General features: G+C 53.4%; 5 protein-coding genes across 5 annotated transcripts; 4 read left to right on the top strand and 1 right to left on the bottom strand.

The window, feature by feature from the left end:
• Positions 1-541: 541 nt before the first annotated feature.
• W97_05090 (uncharacterized protein) lies at positions 542-2,309 on the top strand (the record flags this gene model as incomplete). The annotated part of the gene is made up of 2 exons (XM_007782975.1): positions 542-2,230; positions 2,301-2,309. The coding sequence occupies 2 exons, from the start codon at positions 542-544 to the stop codon at positions 2,307-2,309; spliced, it is 1,698 nt and encodes a 565-aa protein (XP_007781165.1).
• Positions 2,310-3,626: 1,317 nt separating this feature from the next.
• On the top strand, positions 3,627-5,088 carry W97_05089 (norsolorinic acid reductase; the record flags this gene model as incomplete). Its single annotated transcript, XM_007782974.1, has 6 exons — positions 3,627-3,745; positions 3,798-3,814; positions 3,873-3,942; positions 3,998-4,223; positions 4,300-4,716; positions 4,783-5,088. 6 exons carry the CDS (start codon positions 3,627-3,629, stop codon positions 5,086-5,088), a joined length of 1,155 nt encoding a protein of 384 aa, XP_007781164.1.
• A 944-nt stretch (positions 5,089-6,032) lies between these two features.
• Positions 6,033-7,052, top strand: W97_05088 (uncharacterized protein; the record flags this gene model as incomplete). Its single annotated transcript, XM_007782973.1, has 3 exons — positions 6,033-6,286; positions 6,332-6,589; positions 6,653-7,052. 3 exons carry the CDS (start codon positions 6,033-6,035, stop codon positions 7,050-7,052), a joined length of 912 nt encoding a protein of 303 aa, XP_007781163.1.
• A 2,193-nt stretch (positions 7,053-9,245) lies between these two features.
• Positions 9,246-12,957, top strand: W97_05087 (uncharacterized protein; the record flags this gene model as incomplete). Its single annotated transcript, XM_007782972.1, has 5 exons — positions 9,246-10,200; positions 10,254-10,427; positions 10,481-10,505; positions 10,561-11,151; positions 11,202-12,957. 5 exons carry the CDS (start codon positions 9,246-9,248, stop codon positions 12,955-12,957), a joined length of 3,501 nt encoding a protein of 1,166 aa, XP_007781162.1.
• Positions 12,958-13,312: 355 nt separating this feature from the next.
• Positions 13,313-15,271, bottom strand: W97_05086 (uncharacterized protein; the record flags this gene model as incomplete). The annotated part of the gene is made up of 1 exon (XM_007782971.1): positions 13,313-15,271. One exon carries the CDS (start codon positions 15,269-15,271, stop codon positions 13,313-13,315), a length of 1,959 nt encoding a protein of 652 aa, XP_007781161.1.
• Between the last annotated feature and the right edge of the window lie 623 nt (positions 15,272-15,894).

Here is a 15,894-nt window from a genome sequence, read left to right as displayed (position 1 = left end):
TATTACCCTTTTGTATTCCAGTATGAAATAGGTCACGTAGTATGTAGTAATCTACTATACATTTATTCGGCCGCCCTTGCACCTCTCAACCTTGATAACTGGCCTAAAAATCGATCGATACTCCCCCGCCCGCGAGGAAACCTCCGGCGCCGACGGGTAAGCGTTCAGCCACCCAGCGCTTCCGGCGTGTATCTATAGCCACAGGTGAAAGTCCCGCATTTACCTCAAAGGCATTTCGGGACATTGGGGACATCGAGCTACAGCGGGGGAAACTAGGAAATCTCCAACGTCCAAGTAAATAACCAGTTGAGCTATGCTATCATACTGCGGTCGCCGGCGTGCTCCAAGGAGGGGAGGTGACCGGTGTGATGACCTTGCCCTTAGAAACATAGCCCGCACAGGCACAGGGACAGAACTGAAGGAACTTCCGGGCACGCTATATCAGCCGTTGGATTCTAGAAAAAGCGAGATCCGAACCCTGACTTTCGCCCGTGACATTCCAAGAACAACTGGCCAGAGCGACGAGCCTATCGTTCTCACCATGCACGCCGTCTCCCTTGACGACTCCAACCTCCGCCGCTTCAACGCCCTCTCTTACGTCTGGGGCAAACCAGTCTTCGACCAACTAGTCATCATCAACGGCGTCGAGGTACGAGTCACAGAGAACCTCTACCTCGCCCTACGCGACCTCCTTCGATCGGCTACTGACGCCAGTTGGTGGGTCGACGCCGTGTGCATCAACCAAGCTAACACGGAAGAACGCGGGAGCCAGTTGCAGATGATGAGCCGGATATTCAGCAGCGCCGCAGCTACCGTGGCGCACCTTGGCTCTTTCCGCCCGACGCCAGCGCTGAGTCTGCTCAAAACGCTGGCGACGCAGTACAGACAACCCGGCTCGTTGGAATGGATAGTCGCAGCGGCGAGTAACCCCGAGTTTGTGGAAGGGTGGAAGGCGTTGGTAGAGCTGCTCAGCGTGCCATACTGGTCGCGCGCATGGATCCTGCAGGAGACAATCGTATCTCTCCGGCTGGAGCTCTTCGACCCGGAGGGGCCCTGGTTAGATGTCTGGAACCTGTTATACGCTGTCATGTACATCACGTTGATGAAAGATTACATTGAAAAAGCGCTCCAGGACGGACCAGGAGTGTACCTCAAGAATCTAGACATGGTCAGGAATCAGCTGGGAATGAGGTTCATATACTGGCCGGACGAGACGCGCCGGCCGCTTCGATTAATGACGACACTGTTAAATGCGCTGCGACTCAAAGCTATGGACCCACGGGATCATTTGTATGCCCTGCTTGCCATGACGGAAGACGGGCTAGATATCGTCGGAAGGCCCGATTATGCGACGCCAACGAGTCGAGTTTTCGCGTCATTTGTTCAGTCCTGCTATCACAGATACGGAATCTTGGACATGATTCTTCTGAGTGCCTACCCCAGAAGGCTCGAAGGAATGCCGTCTTGGGTGCCAGACCTCAGCAGCTTTGAAGGGCAGATCTACAGAAACACAATCGCCCTAGAGAACCTCCTGATGCTCAACTCTTCAACTGAAACACCAGGGGTGGAAGACGTAGCGAAACAGGGAGGACAGCGTCTCCCTTGGGAGGAGTTGCGGTTCAAGGCCAGTGGATGGTTGCCGAGGAACGCCGAGTTTTCGACGGACCTTCGCATCCTTAAAGTGGGTGGCATCCTGTTAGGAAATGTTACTGGACTCGGTGGCTGGGTTGGCGTATCCGTGAATGAGCGAGATTATAAGTTCGAAGCCAACCATCCTTGCGAACAGCAAATGGACGATCCTACCCAGCCCTTCTCCATGTCTAGGACTACGCTGCTGGAGGCGGTGGCCCACAGTCTCACAATTGGTGTCCTCCCAAACATGACGAGCGCTATCCCATCGGGTCTTCTTGGTCAAATCCTTATAGCGATGGTGCACTCGGTGACGGAGGGCAAGCTCTCTCCCCAGTTTCTTTGGGCATTGGACAGCTGGTGGAGCGGTAACAAGGACCTGCGCATAGGGCACAAGGCCCTGTCCTTATGGCTGCTCGCGGACGGACAAATTTCCGAAAGACGAACGCTGGAACTCAACCAAACGTTGGAGAATATGCAGGTTACGGCACATGGCACATCACCCGCAAATCCCGAGGCCATTCTGAATATCTTCCTCAAGCGCCTCATTCACGTCACCTTCGAGATGCAACGACGGTTACTGGTAACACAGAAGGGACAGGTGGGTTTAGCTCCGACACACTGCAGGCTTGGTGACGAGATATGGATTCTTCATAACTGTAGCATTCCAGTTATCCTGAGGAGACTGCCTGGTGACGTCTTCGAGCTGGTTAGCGAGTGCTATATGTATGGTTTCATGCAAGGAGAGGCAATAGCTTCGGAGCGGAATTTTGAGGAATGTGTAATACTTTAGCTAAAATACTCATACCTAGTATGGTTATATCCATAAACCCATATGATAATGAAGATTGATTCATGCTGTGTAATTAAGTGGTAATTCAGATTCTCTCCTGGAAGTCAGTGGTTGTCTGTCGATCACAGGAAGCGCAATGATTCAAACTATAATCGAAGTGCGGGAGCAGATAATTACTCGGTGGGAGTGTCCGTCTTCGCGCTCTACGTGGTGTTGGAAAGAGGTCACGTGGTTAGGCTTATTACGATATATCTGCCTTTGAGTATAGAGAACAGCTCTGACCGATAAGCTTTTTTTTTGCGGTCTTGGTGTTTGAGATGTGTTACACATCGAGCCGATAGATTGCCTGAGGTGTTATGAAAGACGCCCAGTCGAGTTATCACGTGAGACAAACCGGCAATAGGCTAGAAGGCAACTCCTAGATCAAGCTAAAAGCTCGGCTGAGTAGTACGCTAATGCAAGAATCCTTGCCGGTAATCGTCTTAGCGCGGGGAAGACGAGGGGCTAGTCGGTGAGTTTTGATGAAAAAGGAATCTAGACCAGACCTTCAGGAGCTACCGCTCAAGGTCTTGAGGTTCGAGGGAGCGGACGATCACTTGGAGACAGCATCCTGTCGCATCATAACCCCATGTCGGGCGCAGGCGCCGGTGACGAGAGTGCTGTGGACGGACTGGTTTGGCTCAAGTTTGAAGCGTGAGGCGGGATGTATTGTGTGATCTTCTAGGCGAAGAACGTGCTCGTCCCGTGCACAAAGGCATAGTTCGCGGTCGTCGCTAATTAGGTAATGTCCATGTTCAACACGCAATTCGAAGCTATCAGTATCAGACCGGGTGTACTCGTACTCTTTACAGACTGACATACCGAACATTGGAGCTCTCCTGAATTCCGCTCTTAGCTATGTCAGGCACGGCTCGGCTAGGTCCCGGTTATGCACGCACGGGTGTCTGCATCCGAGAGTTCTCCAATCACAGATGGCTGGTGACAAAAGAGTTTCCCTAGATCCCAATAGTGTGATGCTTTACTCGATGACATCAAAGGATGAACGATTAGAATTTACATACAAGCCCTCCTCAGTGAATTTGCGGTGTTCCACCAAGAACTACCTACTAAACTCCAAAGCATCAGTACGCTTGCTACAGTCTCCTCTACTTGCGAGCTTTTGTATAGCAAGTACTCAGATCCTTTACTGTCTTTTTCACTAAAAATGGGCTCCCAAGCACCTGAGCCCAAAAGCCTTCTTGGCTACTACCGCATCCTATCGCCATCAGCCGGAGTCAGGGTCTCGCCCCTGTGTCTCGGTGCGATGAACTTTGGAGAAGCGTGGTATGTGCCTGGTCCCCATTACAGCAATCGGCAAGGCGTTGACTTCACGTAGGAAAGGATTCATGGGCTGTATGTATGTCCTTAGGCCGGTGTTCGGCAGACTACATTCCTGATCGACTGCTCTTAGCCTGTGACAAGATAACCACCTTCGAGATCCTCGATTACTTCTTCGAGCAAGGTGGAAACTTTATTGACACGTACGTGTCTTGGACCTCTGAACTCGTAAATCCGCCCTCTGACCTGCGGGCGCAGCGCAAACGGCTACCAAGGCGAAGAATCGGAGGAGTGGCTTGGCGAATGGATGGCCTCGCGCAAGAACCGCGATCAAATGGTCATTGCCACAAAATACACCTCTGCCTACCCTTCCGGCAAAGGCGGCGAGCAGATCAAGGCCAATTTTCAGGGTAACCACGCGAAGAGCATGCATCTATCGCTTGACGCATCACTGAAGAAGCTGCAGACATCTTACATAGACCTTGTGAGTCTCAACTCGTTCTACTTCTGCTCATCTCCGGTTCACAGCTACATCCGCTAATGCGCGACTCCACATGTAGTTCTACGTTCATTGGTGGGACTTTACGACCTCCATACCCGAGTTGATGCAGTCTTTGAACCGCGTGATCCTTAACGGCAAAGTGCTCTACCTCGGCGTCAGCGATACGCCCGCCTGGGTGGTAGTCAAAGCGAACGAGTACGCGCGCCAGCACGGGCTGACACAATTCAGCGTCTACCAAGGGCAATGGAGCGCTGCGGAGCGGGATTTTGAACGGGACATCCTACCCATGTGCCAGGCGGAGGGCATGGGGCTTGCGCCATGGGGCCCACTTGGAAGCGGCAGATTTAAAAGCAGGGAGCAGAGGGAGCGCGAAGGCGAGGAAGGCAGGAAAATTCCGACTTATGAGAAGTACGAGAAGGTTACGGAGAAGTTGGAGGCGATTGCGAAGAAGAAGGGAACCTTGATCACCAGTGTGGTACGCAACGACAGTTCCTATTGCTTCCCATCTAACCGGTTTCCAGCGCTGACATCCTCTTCGCAGGCACTCGCATATGTCATGCACAAAGCCCCCTATGTGTTCCCAATCGTTGGCGGTCGCAAGATTAAGCATTTGAAAGGAAACATCGAGGCCCTCAGCCTGGAGCTTTCAGATGAGGAGATCGACAACATCGAGTCCGCTGTCCCGTTCGATGTCGGGTTCCCCATGAACATGTTGTTTGGGCTCCATGATCCGAAGTTCAAGTATAGCACTCGCATGACGAGCAAGGACATCAACCTGGTGAAGGAGGGGGCCTACCTTGATACACCGGAGAAGCCGCGACCTATCCGACCTCACCAGTTGGAGTAGGGAGTTGTATAAGGCTGCGTGTAACAGGGTACTGGGCTCTTTGTCACAAGTGCAGGATTCACCGTTGCACCACGCGCACCGTACAAAAAGGCTCAGTTTCGACCGAATACGGTCGAAAGGTGGTGAATCGCTCTATATCCTCATACGCTTTCATGTGGAGCCTGTATAGTATGCCATCTAGTAAGGCTCAAGGGAGCATCACTATTACCACGAAGGGAATATCCGGAATTGTATGAGAATATCCCATTGTTATAGTGGACTAGACACGCACTCAGGCGTAAAGAAGGCCAAACCGGAGGAACGATAATAAAGGACGCAATGAAAGCTAATGACGGCTGAGCCGTCCTCGGTCTCGCTAATCACAGGCTCAGTGTGAGTTATACTGCCCCCTCATAGATAGGAATTCAATATGAGCATGGAGCTTCAGACACGGTGGGCGGTATACTTTGAGACCAAAGAACGTCTTGAGATGCTACCCGGAAGTGGCTGAACCGAGATCACATGTTTGAATTGATGGTTGCATGCTTGCGCTTATAAAGATGGAGCAGCTCAAGCCGACAAATCTGCTGTTCCGTAGGAGATGTTTTGTGTGTTGAGCTGATGGATTGCTGCGGTGATGTGTAAGAGGTCCGTCTGAGGGATCACGTGAGACAGACCAAGCCCACGCCGCGCTCTCTCTCAGCCTCCTCAGCCGCACAAGGCGCAAAACAACGCCAGCAGTACGCCGCGCTGGGATCGGACTCCGCCATCCAGGATCGCAAAGATGGCGCGCTCGCGTAGTCCGTTGGGCTGGCTTCCTCATGTCGCCTCGGTCTTGCCCGAGTTGTTAATATCTGCTCAGGAGAACGCACCTTAGGCGCCAGCAGCCTCAACCGACGCCAGAAGGATTCCTCCCCCCTCGTTACGGACGCAAGCTGTTTGTCTCCAAGACACGGCTCACCACGATGGGTCACCTCGGCATACTCCTGACCATTGGTACCCTCCTCGGGCTGGCGCAGTCACACATGTTTATGGGAAACCCTCCGCCGTTCCGATGGCGCGAAGTTCAGGACATTGAAGAGCTGGGTATGCCTTTGAATGGCTTCCCGGGGAGATACGGCCAGCAACCATTCCCGTGCAAAGGACACCATCTGGATATTGACGGACCTGGCGGTATACCTGGAGCGACATGGAGGGCAGGAGAGCTTGTGACTATCCAGTGAGCGCGTCTACCACACATCACCTGCAGTTGCTGACATGCTAGACTCTTCGACTCCACGAACACGACCGGCGCAACCATGAACAACACGCACGGCACTGTCCACAGCGGAGGCTCGTGCCAGATCGCGTTCTCGTACGACAAGGGAAGCACATGGGTCGTGGTTCAGAGCTACGAAGGGGATTGTCCTCGGGTGCGGGAGGATCTGAAGGGGCAGGTGACGAACCTGCAGGGCACCAACCAAGACTTCACGTTTAAGGTGCCGGAGACTTTCCCGTCTGGGGAGCGGGTTATCGTTGCATGGTGAGTGCAGACGATGCGCCTAGGCAAACCACCGCCGCAACAGCAATGCTGATACAGTTCCAGGACATGGATAAACGCAAGCGGCCACAAGGAATACTACATGTCCTGCTCGAGCGTCACCATCGAAGGCAGCGGAGAGCCGACAACGATCACACCTGAAGGACCCCCGCTACTCATCGCCAATCTCCAAGCCGACGCCAACAACGCACCACGAAACGATCCCCTGTGGTCCAAGTGCCATTCCAACGAGGAAACCTCGGTCATCTTCCCGCAGCGGTACCGCGGTCTGAATCCGGTCATTCGCGCCGAGAAGGTTCTAAAGTTCGAGGACTTTCCTGGACGTGATGACCCTGCGTGCGCGAGCGACAATGCGGATACACTGGCAGCACTTCGGCGCGGGTTCAATATGAGCACAACTGAGCGTGAGTCTAGTCCTCCAGACAGGTCATTTGATGGCTCCTGACGCGCGGTATAGCCGAAGTCATACAATCCGCAGCCCCAGCGCCGTCGCCACAACCGTCAAGCTCTCGTGCTCATCACGTGACCGCTGATTTTAGAGTCATTCTGCTTTCATGTGCAGCCTTGTACATTCTCAGCCGAGTTGTGTGACGAGAGACGTAACGGGGCGTCGCACTTCTCGCAACGTATGAAGTAGCGAGTTGGATCGAGCCTCGCGACATCGATCGTGAGAGCTGAAGGACGAATCACGTGATCGCCACTCCTTCAGCCGGCCAAGGGTCAGTGGTGAGAAGTGTAGTATGACGCTGGAATGAGACCGCTCAGCTGTAGCGAGCGGACTGGAGCGCGAGCGGAAGACGTTGGTGATGGTCAAGGCCGCATGGCAATAATGCGTGGAAAAGCATGGAGATCGGATATAGTCACGTGATCCTCGAGTGCAACCACGGTGGAGTCGCGGATTGTGGATGTAGTTTAACGTTACTCTAGGACAATACCCGACAACGTCTGATGCCTGGTTGAGACATCATAAAGAATCTGAACCCAATGATCTGCCGCGCATGCACAAGCGTTACCATCTTGCGCCTCCAGCGACACGGCTCAGCCGCACCCAAATCATAATAACATCCTCGCTCCTCCCCCCTGCTCAGCTCAGATCTCATATGCAGACGTTATGCAGATTCCCCAGATCCTCCGCCGCCCTGCAATCGTGATAGGCGGCCCAACTCATGGCTTGCATTCCCGGGCCTGAGCTGCAGGAAGGCATGCGTGACAGCGTGTGAGTTGTCGGAGAATAGGCCGTGCAATGGGCGATGGGGTTGGGTGGGAGGTATTGGATGGCTTTTCATCAGACGGTTTCCTACGTTTTCATATTGACTGTTCAGCTTTTCTCTTGTTGCTACGTACCAATTCGTTTAAGAAGAAGCTCTTGCATAACCCAGCCGTCGTCATCTTGATCTTCATTCAGAACGTCAATTGCCATGGCCCGATTTCTCGTGATCACTTTGCTCCCTTCCGGTACTCCTCCAAAGCGCTGAAGCTAGTGTCCAAGCATCATAGCAATCAATCTGGCTAACCGCTGGGCACAGTCCTGACCGCGTCCGTCCTCGCACAACTGCGGAGATTGCGACCAGGTGTTAAGTAACAACCTAAGCTAAGCATTCGCCCAAGGACTATATGCTTAGTCTACTTATCGTAGTGCCCTGCCGGAACCATTTGCTCTTTGGGTTGTTGCCTACAAGTGCCCAACCGGAGCCGTTTGCGTATCAGGCACTCGTAGATAATGTGTTAGGTGCGGCGTGAGGATATTGGGCGGGGTTAGAAGGGAGAGGCAGTGGAGAATGATGTGCGTCCCGAACGCAGCCACGCGGAGTCAGAATTTGAAGAAATCCTTAGGTTGTGTCTGATCTTGTAAGGCTCGGAACATGTATGCGGTTCTGGAAACAGACACGGACGGTAGATAGCTTGTGTAGAATCACCCGGAGTGGTCCGCGGTAACGGCTATGGGGAAAACATCCTTTAGATACAGCAACAAGCTCAAGGCGAGGCTATGTCAGCCCAACGTCAAACTGCAGATGCAACTTTCTCAGAACTGAAGATGCTGGCCGCTGATGAAATAGCGGGCGCTCTGTAAAAGACAAGGGTAACCAGAACGAACGTGACCGCTACGCAGACGCAATTTTGGCCGTAAGCAGCCGCAAAGTGCTTTTCGGCCCGCCCGTGGAGGTCAACCTCCGCAAAGTCATATCTACATACTCGTACGGTCCTGCTTCACAAGCCGTTATCACATATTACAGGCGCACCTTAAAACTACACGCACGCGGAAACTTTACCCAAAGCCATCTATAAACTGAGAGGCGAGTGAGCAAGACCCGTTGGCAGGTTTAGCGGACGGAGGAGGAGTTTGGTGGTGCAATCGCTCTCAGCCTCAAAGTGTAGCCTTGTCACAACGCGTCCGAGCTGCATGTCTTTTGTCCAATGATTTAGATTCTATGTATAGCTTGCTTCATGCACCCCGCACGAGGCTGAAAGAGCTTATGGCTGCCTGCCTTTCTTCCACCACCTCGCTGAGACGACAGAAAGATTGCGAGTCTTCCGAGTTGAGGACAATCCGCTTGCTAGACCTCTTTATGCTTGTCAGGCTACAGATATTGACATGTCACCTCCGCCTCCAAATAACCCTCCCAGCGCTCAAGCTAAGATGCGGAGACGGGACCGTTGGCTGGGCAAAGGCATAAGTCAACGGCTCCAAGGCACGCAGCGAGCTCCGCCAGCAGCTCCGAGCCCCTCGCCTTCAAGCATTTCGTTACAAAAACCCGTCCTATCTGCACTAGCAGCGTCCGTGTCTCCGCAGCTACCGGCTACCGGTCCGCTCCTACCGCCTAGCTCTCCGCCATCACCGTCGGTCTCTCCAACCCCAGCGCCCGTCGCTCAGGGCTCTGCGGCTATCGCTGGAGCCACAGGAAACCGGGCGCTGGAGACGGCAATCGAAAAGCATATACAACAGCTCCCTGAGGCTGAGAAAGATGCGTTCCGGGTGGCTGGAACCGCCGTCACCGAGGACAACTTGCTGTCGAGGGTTGAAGACTGGGATGAGGCCCACAAGCGTGAATCGTCCTTCCGTCCGCGAGCACCAGCTCTATCGAAGTTCTTGACCTTCCTCGAGCGACCCATGAGCGGTGTTGCTATCGGTGCACAATCCAACCCAGACATATCATGCATCGTCGTAGGTGCGGTAAGGGTGGTGATTGATCTTGCGGTCCAGTTTGTGACCTTCTTCGAAAAGCTCACCGACATGCTGGGTCGTTTCGAAGACTGGCTCGCCCCGCTTGCGGAGTACTCAAAAGCTTCTCGCGATTTAGATCTGATCCATAAGACGGTTGCTAAAGTCTACGGCGACCTATTGCATTTCTGTAGCGGGGCACGCCGCGTGTTCTTGGACACCAACGGGAACCCGAAGCCACAAACATCACTAAGGATCTTCTTGCGGGTCCAATGGGAGCCATTCGAAGCGTCCTTTGGGAGCATTGAGCGTGAAATGAAACACCATTTGGATGTTGTTCTCCATTCCGCACAAGCTATACAACTCAGTGACAGCCGAATGGCGGAGCTGAAGGCGGAAGAAGAAAGACGGCGCGTCAGGGAAAGAGAGAATTGTTCGTTGCTTGATCTGCCCCTCTTGGAAGCTGCCATGCTAACGCCATTTTAGTGGCCGAACGAGAGAACTTTTTAGACTGGATCTCCAAGATCGATTTTGACAAGACTCATGACGCTATATACGCCACGAAGCATCCTGGCACAGGTGACTGGCTTCCTCAGACACAACAGTTTAGGGACTGGCTTTGCAGTTCTAGCTCTACCGTGCTATGGTGCCACGGTGCGCGTAAGTATATGCAATCAAATCATCGCTTCAGGTATCTTGCTCACCGTATGTAGCTGGAGCTGGCAAGACTGTGCTCGCGTAAGCCCTGACATCCTCATCACATATTGCGAAGCTTGACTGACACAGCTCCTAGATCCAACGTACTGGAGTATATCACAAACTTCACAGTCAAACGCGGCATGCGTAGAGAAACCGGCGTCTGCTTTGCATACTACAACTACCGATCCCCCGAGTTTGGAGATTCTTCTCTGATCGTGTCAGCATTCATTAAGCAACTGTGCCGTAAGAAAGATGCCATACCACCGTCCCTCCTCAAGCTCAAGCACGACTCCCAGGCTCCGTCCACAGCAACCGCGCAAGAGTTGTTCATTGAACTAGCCCAAACCTTTAACGAGGTATTTGTAGTCATAGATGCACTCGACGAATGCCTAAGGGACGAAAGACACCAGATACTGAAATTCATCTGCGAAGCTGGGAAGAGCCTGCCATGTGCAAAGATCTTCGTCACCAGCAGACGGGAAAACGACATCGCCACTGCTTTCAAGGACAATAACATACCGACGATTGAGATCAAAGCGGTGAACGTCGCCGAAGACATCAGGCTTTTTGTGGAAGATCGGGTGGATCTGCTAAGACAGGGTATTCATGGGAAAAAGCTCTTTCTGAAAAGCAGCGCGCTCGCGGACAAAATCATAGCCACTTTGACAAACAAGGCGGAGGGCATGTAAGTTAGCGACGTCGTTGACCGTGGACTCGATGCTAACAGTGGATGAGGTTTCTATGGGTTAATCTCCAGCTCGACAGCCTCTGCCGTGTCAGTCAAGCACGAAAGGATCGACTGATTGAAGAAGCACTTCACACCCTGCCGCGAGGTTTAGACGAGACATATACCCGGATACTAAGCCAAATTGACAGCCAAGAGAAGCATATGAAAGATCTCGCTTTCAGGTGCTTCATGTGGGTGCTGTACTCGAAGACCCCGCTCAGCACTGCGCAGTTGCGACATGCTGTAGCGATAACAGATACCTGCAAGCGTCGAGAGGATCTCGAGCTGGACGATATCGACGTGATACTTGAAGCGTGTGCCAACCTTTTCGTTAGAAAGTACGGCGATATCCAACCAATTCACTACTCGGTACAGGAATTTTTCACAAATCCACCGGCCGGTGTCCTGCAAAAATCTTGCTTGAGGCAAATTAGCGAGCCTGACTTCGTCCACACGAGGCTTGCTAGTGCTTGCCTGCATTATCTACAACTCGACAGCCTCCGTTCTGGTCCTTGTCAAAATTCAACGGAACTCGACTTTCGCGTTAAGAATGGTGTTCCCTTTAGCTTGTATGCGGCTGCAACATTTGATCATCACTTGCAACTATGTGAAAACATCTCTGAGGAGGTGTACCATCTGATAGATACGTTTCTCCACCAGGACAGCCCTCTCCTAGCTTCCGTCGTGCAGCTCCGGAGATCATCAGACCGGGACTCTGCCTATGATGATTTTGACCCGGTTAATTTCTCAGTCACTGCTAGTACAGTACTGTATGCCACTCGGCTTTACAATTTGCCCCGGATACGCACAAGATGGGCCGCGCTCAAACCACCTAAATATGCACTACATCTGGCATGTTCCACTGGTTTGTTCGAACTAGCCGTTCGATTGGTAACAGACGGCTATAATGTTGACGAAGTGGATGAGAAAGGTATTACACCGATTTACCACGCATCGGACCATGGGCATACACAGGTTGTAGGGCTTTTACTCGGCAAGGGTGCAGCTCCGAACGCGCATAGCGGAATTTACGGTAACGCTTTGCTAGCGGCGTCAAGTAATGGCCACAGGGAGGTAGTGGAGCTGCTACTGAGCAAGGGCGCAGACGTGAATGCGCAAGGCAGGGGGTACAGTAACGCTCTGACAGCGGCAGCGTGTGGGGGTTATAAGGAGGTAGCAGAGCTGCTACTAAGTAAGGGCATAGATGTTAACGCGCAAAGTGGACACTACGGAAGTGCGCTACAGGTGGCATCCGCTGAAGGTGAAAAGGAGGTCGTAAAGCTGCTGCTTAGCAAGGGCGCAGACATTAACGCGCAAGGTGGACACCATGGAAATGCGCTGCAGGCGGCGGCACTCGCTAGAGGTAATAAGAAGGTGGTGGAGCTGCTGCTTAGCAAGGGCGCAGACGTTAATGCGCAAGGTGGATTCTATGGAAATGCGCTGCAGGCGGCATGCTGGGTAGGTAAAAAGGAGGTGGTAGAGCTGCTGCTTAGCAAGGGCGCAGATGTAAACGCGCAAGGTGGACGCTATAGGAATGCGCTGCAGGCGGCATCCGCTAGAGATAGAAAGGAGGTGGTAGAGCTGCTGCTTAGTAGGGGCGCAGATGTAAACGCGACAGGCGGGGATGAGTTTCGCAACGCGCTGCACGCCGCGACCTCTCGGGGCCACGAGGAGATAGCCGAGTTGCTGATAAGCTGGGGCGCTCACGACAGCGAGGATAACGCCGGAAGCGACGATGATGGTGAAGACGAAGACTCGGTTTGAGTTACGGATAACGAAGAAGAAGACGGAGGTATAACCAAGGCTGACGACGAAGAAGTGTGATTGTTCTCGGCGACCTGGTCCGGTGCGTCTATCATCCCCGTTGGTCTGCTCACACAGGACTTTGGTTGGTTCACTTGCTGATAAACCCTGGGACTCGAAGCACAATCACGCGTGGAGCTGTTGAAAAGACAGGAAACATGGAGAGGGTGATAATTTGAGTACCGCGGCCCTTCTCATTGATACCGGATCCTCGACTGGGGCAGACCCACTCATGGCGGCGAGAAGAAGATTAGGCACGCGCTTTGTCAACTAGACCCATCAACCAAGCTAGTTGCTCGACGTTAGCCACAATCTCCTACTCCTCCTCCGACTCTTCACCCATCTCCTCATCGTCATCCTCATCATCTCCCACGCTCTCAACACCCGCCTCTCTCTTCCGTCTCAAATACTCGGCAACCAGCTCCTCCGCGTCCGTCAAGTCACTCTCCCTCATCCAGCTGCCAGACGCATAGTCGTATCCGAGCCACTTGACGAAATAGGACCGCTCGCCGGCAATCAGCTTGTCTGAAAGGATGGCCTCGATCTCGTACTCGCCTTCGGATATGTCTTCTCCTTCGTCGAGGATGTTGTCGGGGTTGTTGGGGGAGGACGTTTGAGCGGGAGAGCGGTCGGTAGAACCGGAGACGGCACGTGACCGCGGAGAGGCGGCGTTTGCCGCGGCTGGGATTGAAAGAGAACGCGGCTGCGAGACTTGGTTTGAGCCGGGTGCTGGCTTCGACAGCGAGGTCCTTGAACCTTGCGTGTTCTTATTTTTCTCTTTTGTTGCCCCGCTCTTGAGCTTCGCGCCGGTGCCTCTCTCAGCAGGCAATCGAGTAGGCGGAGCCTTAATCTTCTCGAGCTGCTGTCTCCATGTCTCAAATTTCGCTGTTGGATGGCAGATTTTACATCCAGTTCTTCGGCGCTGTGGGTGCTGCGGGCAGCCAGTCCTGTTCGCCACTGGGATATCGGGGGCAGATGCACGGATGGGCAGGCGTGCGGAGTTGTTCTCTTGACGGAGTTGCTGCGAGGGTCTGGTGATGGAGTTTGCATTTTGGATCTCGTCATCTTCGATTTCGTCTTCGTCTGATGTCTCGGAAATCTCGGTCTTGAATGAGCTCCTTGGAGGACGTGAAGTAGGTGACAAACGGGATGAGCGCGATGGATAGAATGAAATGCGCGGGCTGGGAGCGGAGGGATAACGGTTCGATAGGGTAGCAGGCAGCGCGAGCTCATCTTCGTCTTCATCCTCTATGTCGTCCACTTCACCATTGAAACTGCTCTTGACTCCTATATCTCGTATCTCCACATCATCGTGCATGTGACCGTCCAACTCAGGTTGCGGCGGAGAGCTCGGTCCAGACCGCTGCACCGGGTCGGCCGCCTTCAGTGGCTGCGGAGAACGCGGCGCATATTGCTGTGCCTCGATAATGCCCTCTTTGGTCCGCTGCGCCTTGACCGTATCCTCCTCGCTTCTTTGCGTTGTCGCATCCCTCGATGACGGCGTGACTGACACCTCTACATATGCCGTCCTCCGCGGAACTTCCGCAGCCACAGAGCTACTGGTCCTAGACGTGCTCTTGCTCTCCTCCGTACTCTCCGCCTGAACCAAATAGCTCTTCTTCGGCGGCCTCCCCGGCCCCCTCTTCCGCTTCACGCCCCTCTCTTCCCCCTCCCGCTCCAGCGCCCCGTTCTTATGCGCCAGTCGTCGCATGGCTGCGCCATTCAATGCCTCTCGCTCCCTCTCCACCGCCTTAACCCCCTCCCGTCTAAATATCCCATTCTCAAACTCCTCCAACTGCGCCGATGACACGAATCCCCCGATCCGCGTCAACGGGACCAGCAGCTCCACTTCACTGGCCCCAGGAGACGAGGACCGGATATGCAGGCGGTAGAGCGGCATGCCGTTGCTCGGGATGGTGCGGTCGAGGATGGTGACGGTCGCGTCGATGGGGGGTTGGGAGGAGGGGCGCGGAGTTATGGGCGGGAGGGAGGTGTGGGGGGTGTAGGTGTAGGGGTCGAAGGGGTCGGTGGTGGCATTGTTGCTGGTGTCGTCGTTCAGGGCGGCGCTGGGAGAGGTGGTGCTACGGGATGTTGCGCTGCGGGAGGTTGCGCCGGTCGCAGGAGGTTTGCTTGTAACGCCATTTGTGCGAGGTGAGGATCTTTTGGTTGGTAGTAATATGTTGTTTTGGGAAGTTCGAGATCTTGGGATAACAATGTCGACAGAGCTGGTGGTGCTGCGCGTCGTTGAAGTTCGACGCGAAGTGCTGAAGTCCATGGCGTAGGGCCACGTTGATTTCAGGTTATTGTCCTCCAGCAAACTAAAAGTGCGTTGGGATGGTAATCCACTAACAGGCTTCTAGGGTACGAAATACCTAAAATAAGAAGCTACTTGCATTGAAATGCTTGATTTAGGCCTTTATTCGCGTTAATAGATAGATCAGAGCTCAAAGTATAAAGTAATTCTCTAGTAGACACTATTTTTGTAAATTCAGGACATTAAGAGTCTAAAGAGATAGGTTAGTATTAAGCCCTTATATAGTATTCTTATAGCAGAAAACCTGTTTTAGCTACCAGGCTAGCCAGATAAGGCAAGGTTGTGCGCTTGAAACTCTTGGGCGGCTCGGCGTTTCTGCGGGGCTTTGCGCGCTCGCTATTCTCACAGCCCTTGCGGCGGCAGAATAGTTGAAGCAAGTGATAATTGCCTCTCGGGCAGGAAGCCGCCCACTGCTCAGGCAATGGATCGGGGTGTGTTAGCCTGGCACTGCAACTCAGCACCCAGAAGGTCGCATGACACGTTATCTCAACGACGCTGAAGAAAACGATTTGAGACATGCCCTTCCTCTCGAACAAGACCAAAGTCGAGCACTTCATAGCACGGCAGGCGTCCGAAAACATACA

This window comes from Coniosporium apollinis (assembly GCF_000281105.1).
Source record: "Coniosporium apollinis CBS 100218 chromosome Unknown supercont1.23, whole genome shotgun sequence".
Lineage (NCBI taxonomy): Eukaryota > Fungi > Ascomycota > Dothideomycetes > Coniosporium > Coniosporium apollinis.
Note: the sequence above shows the minus strand (reverse complement) of the source record. Positions and strands in the feature narration are given on the sequence as shown.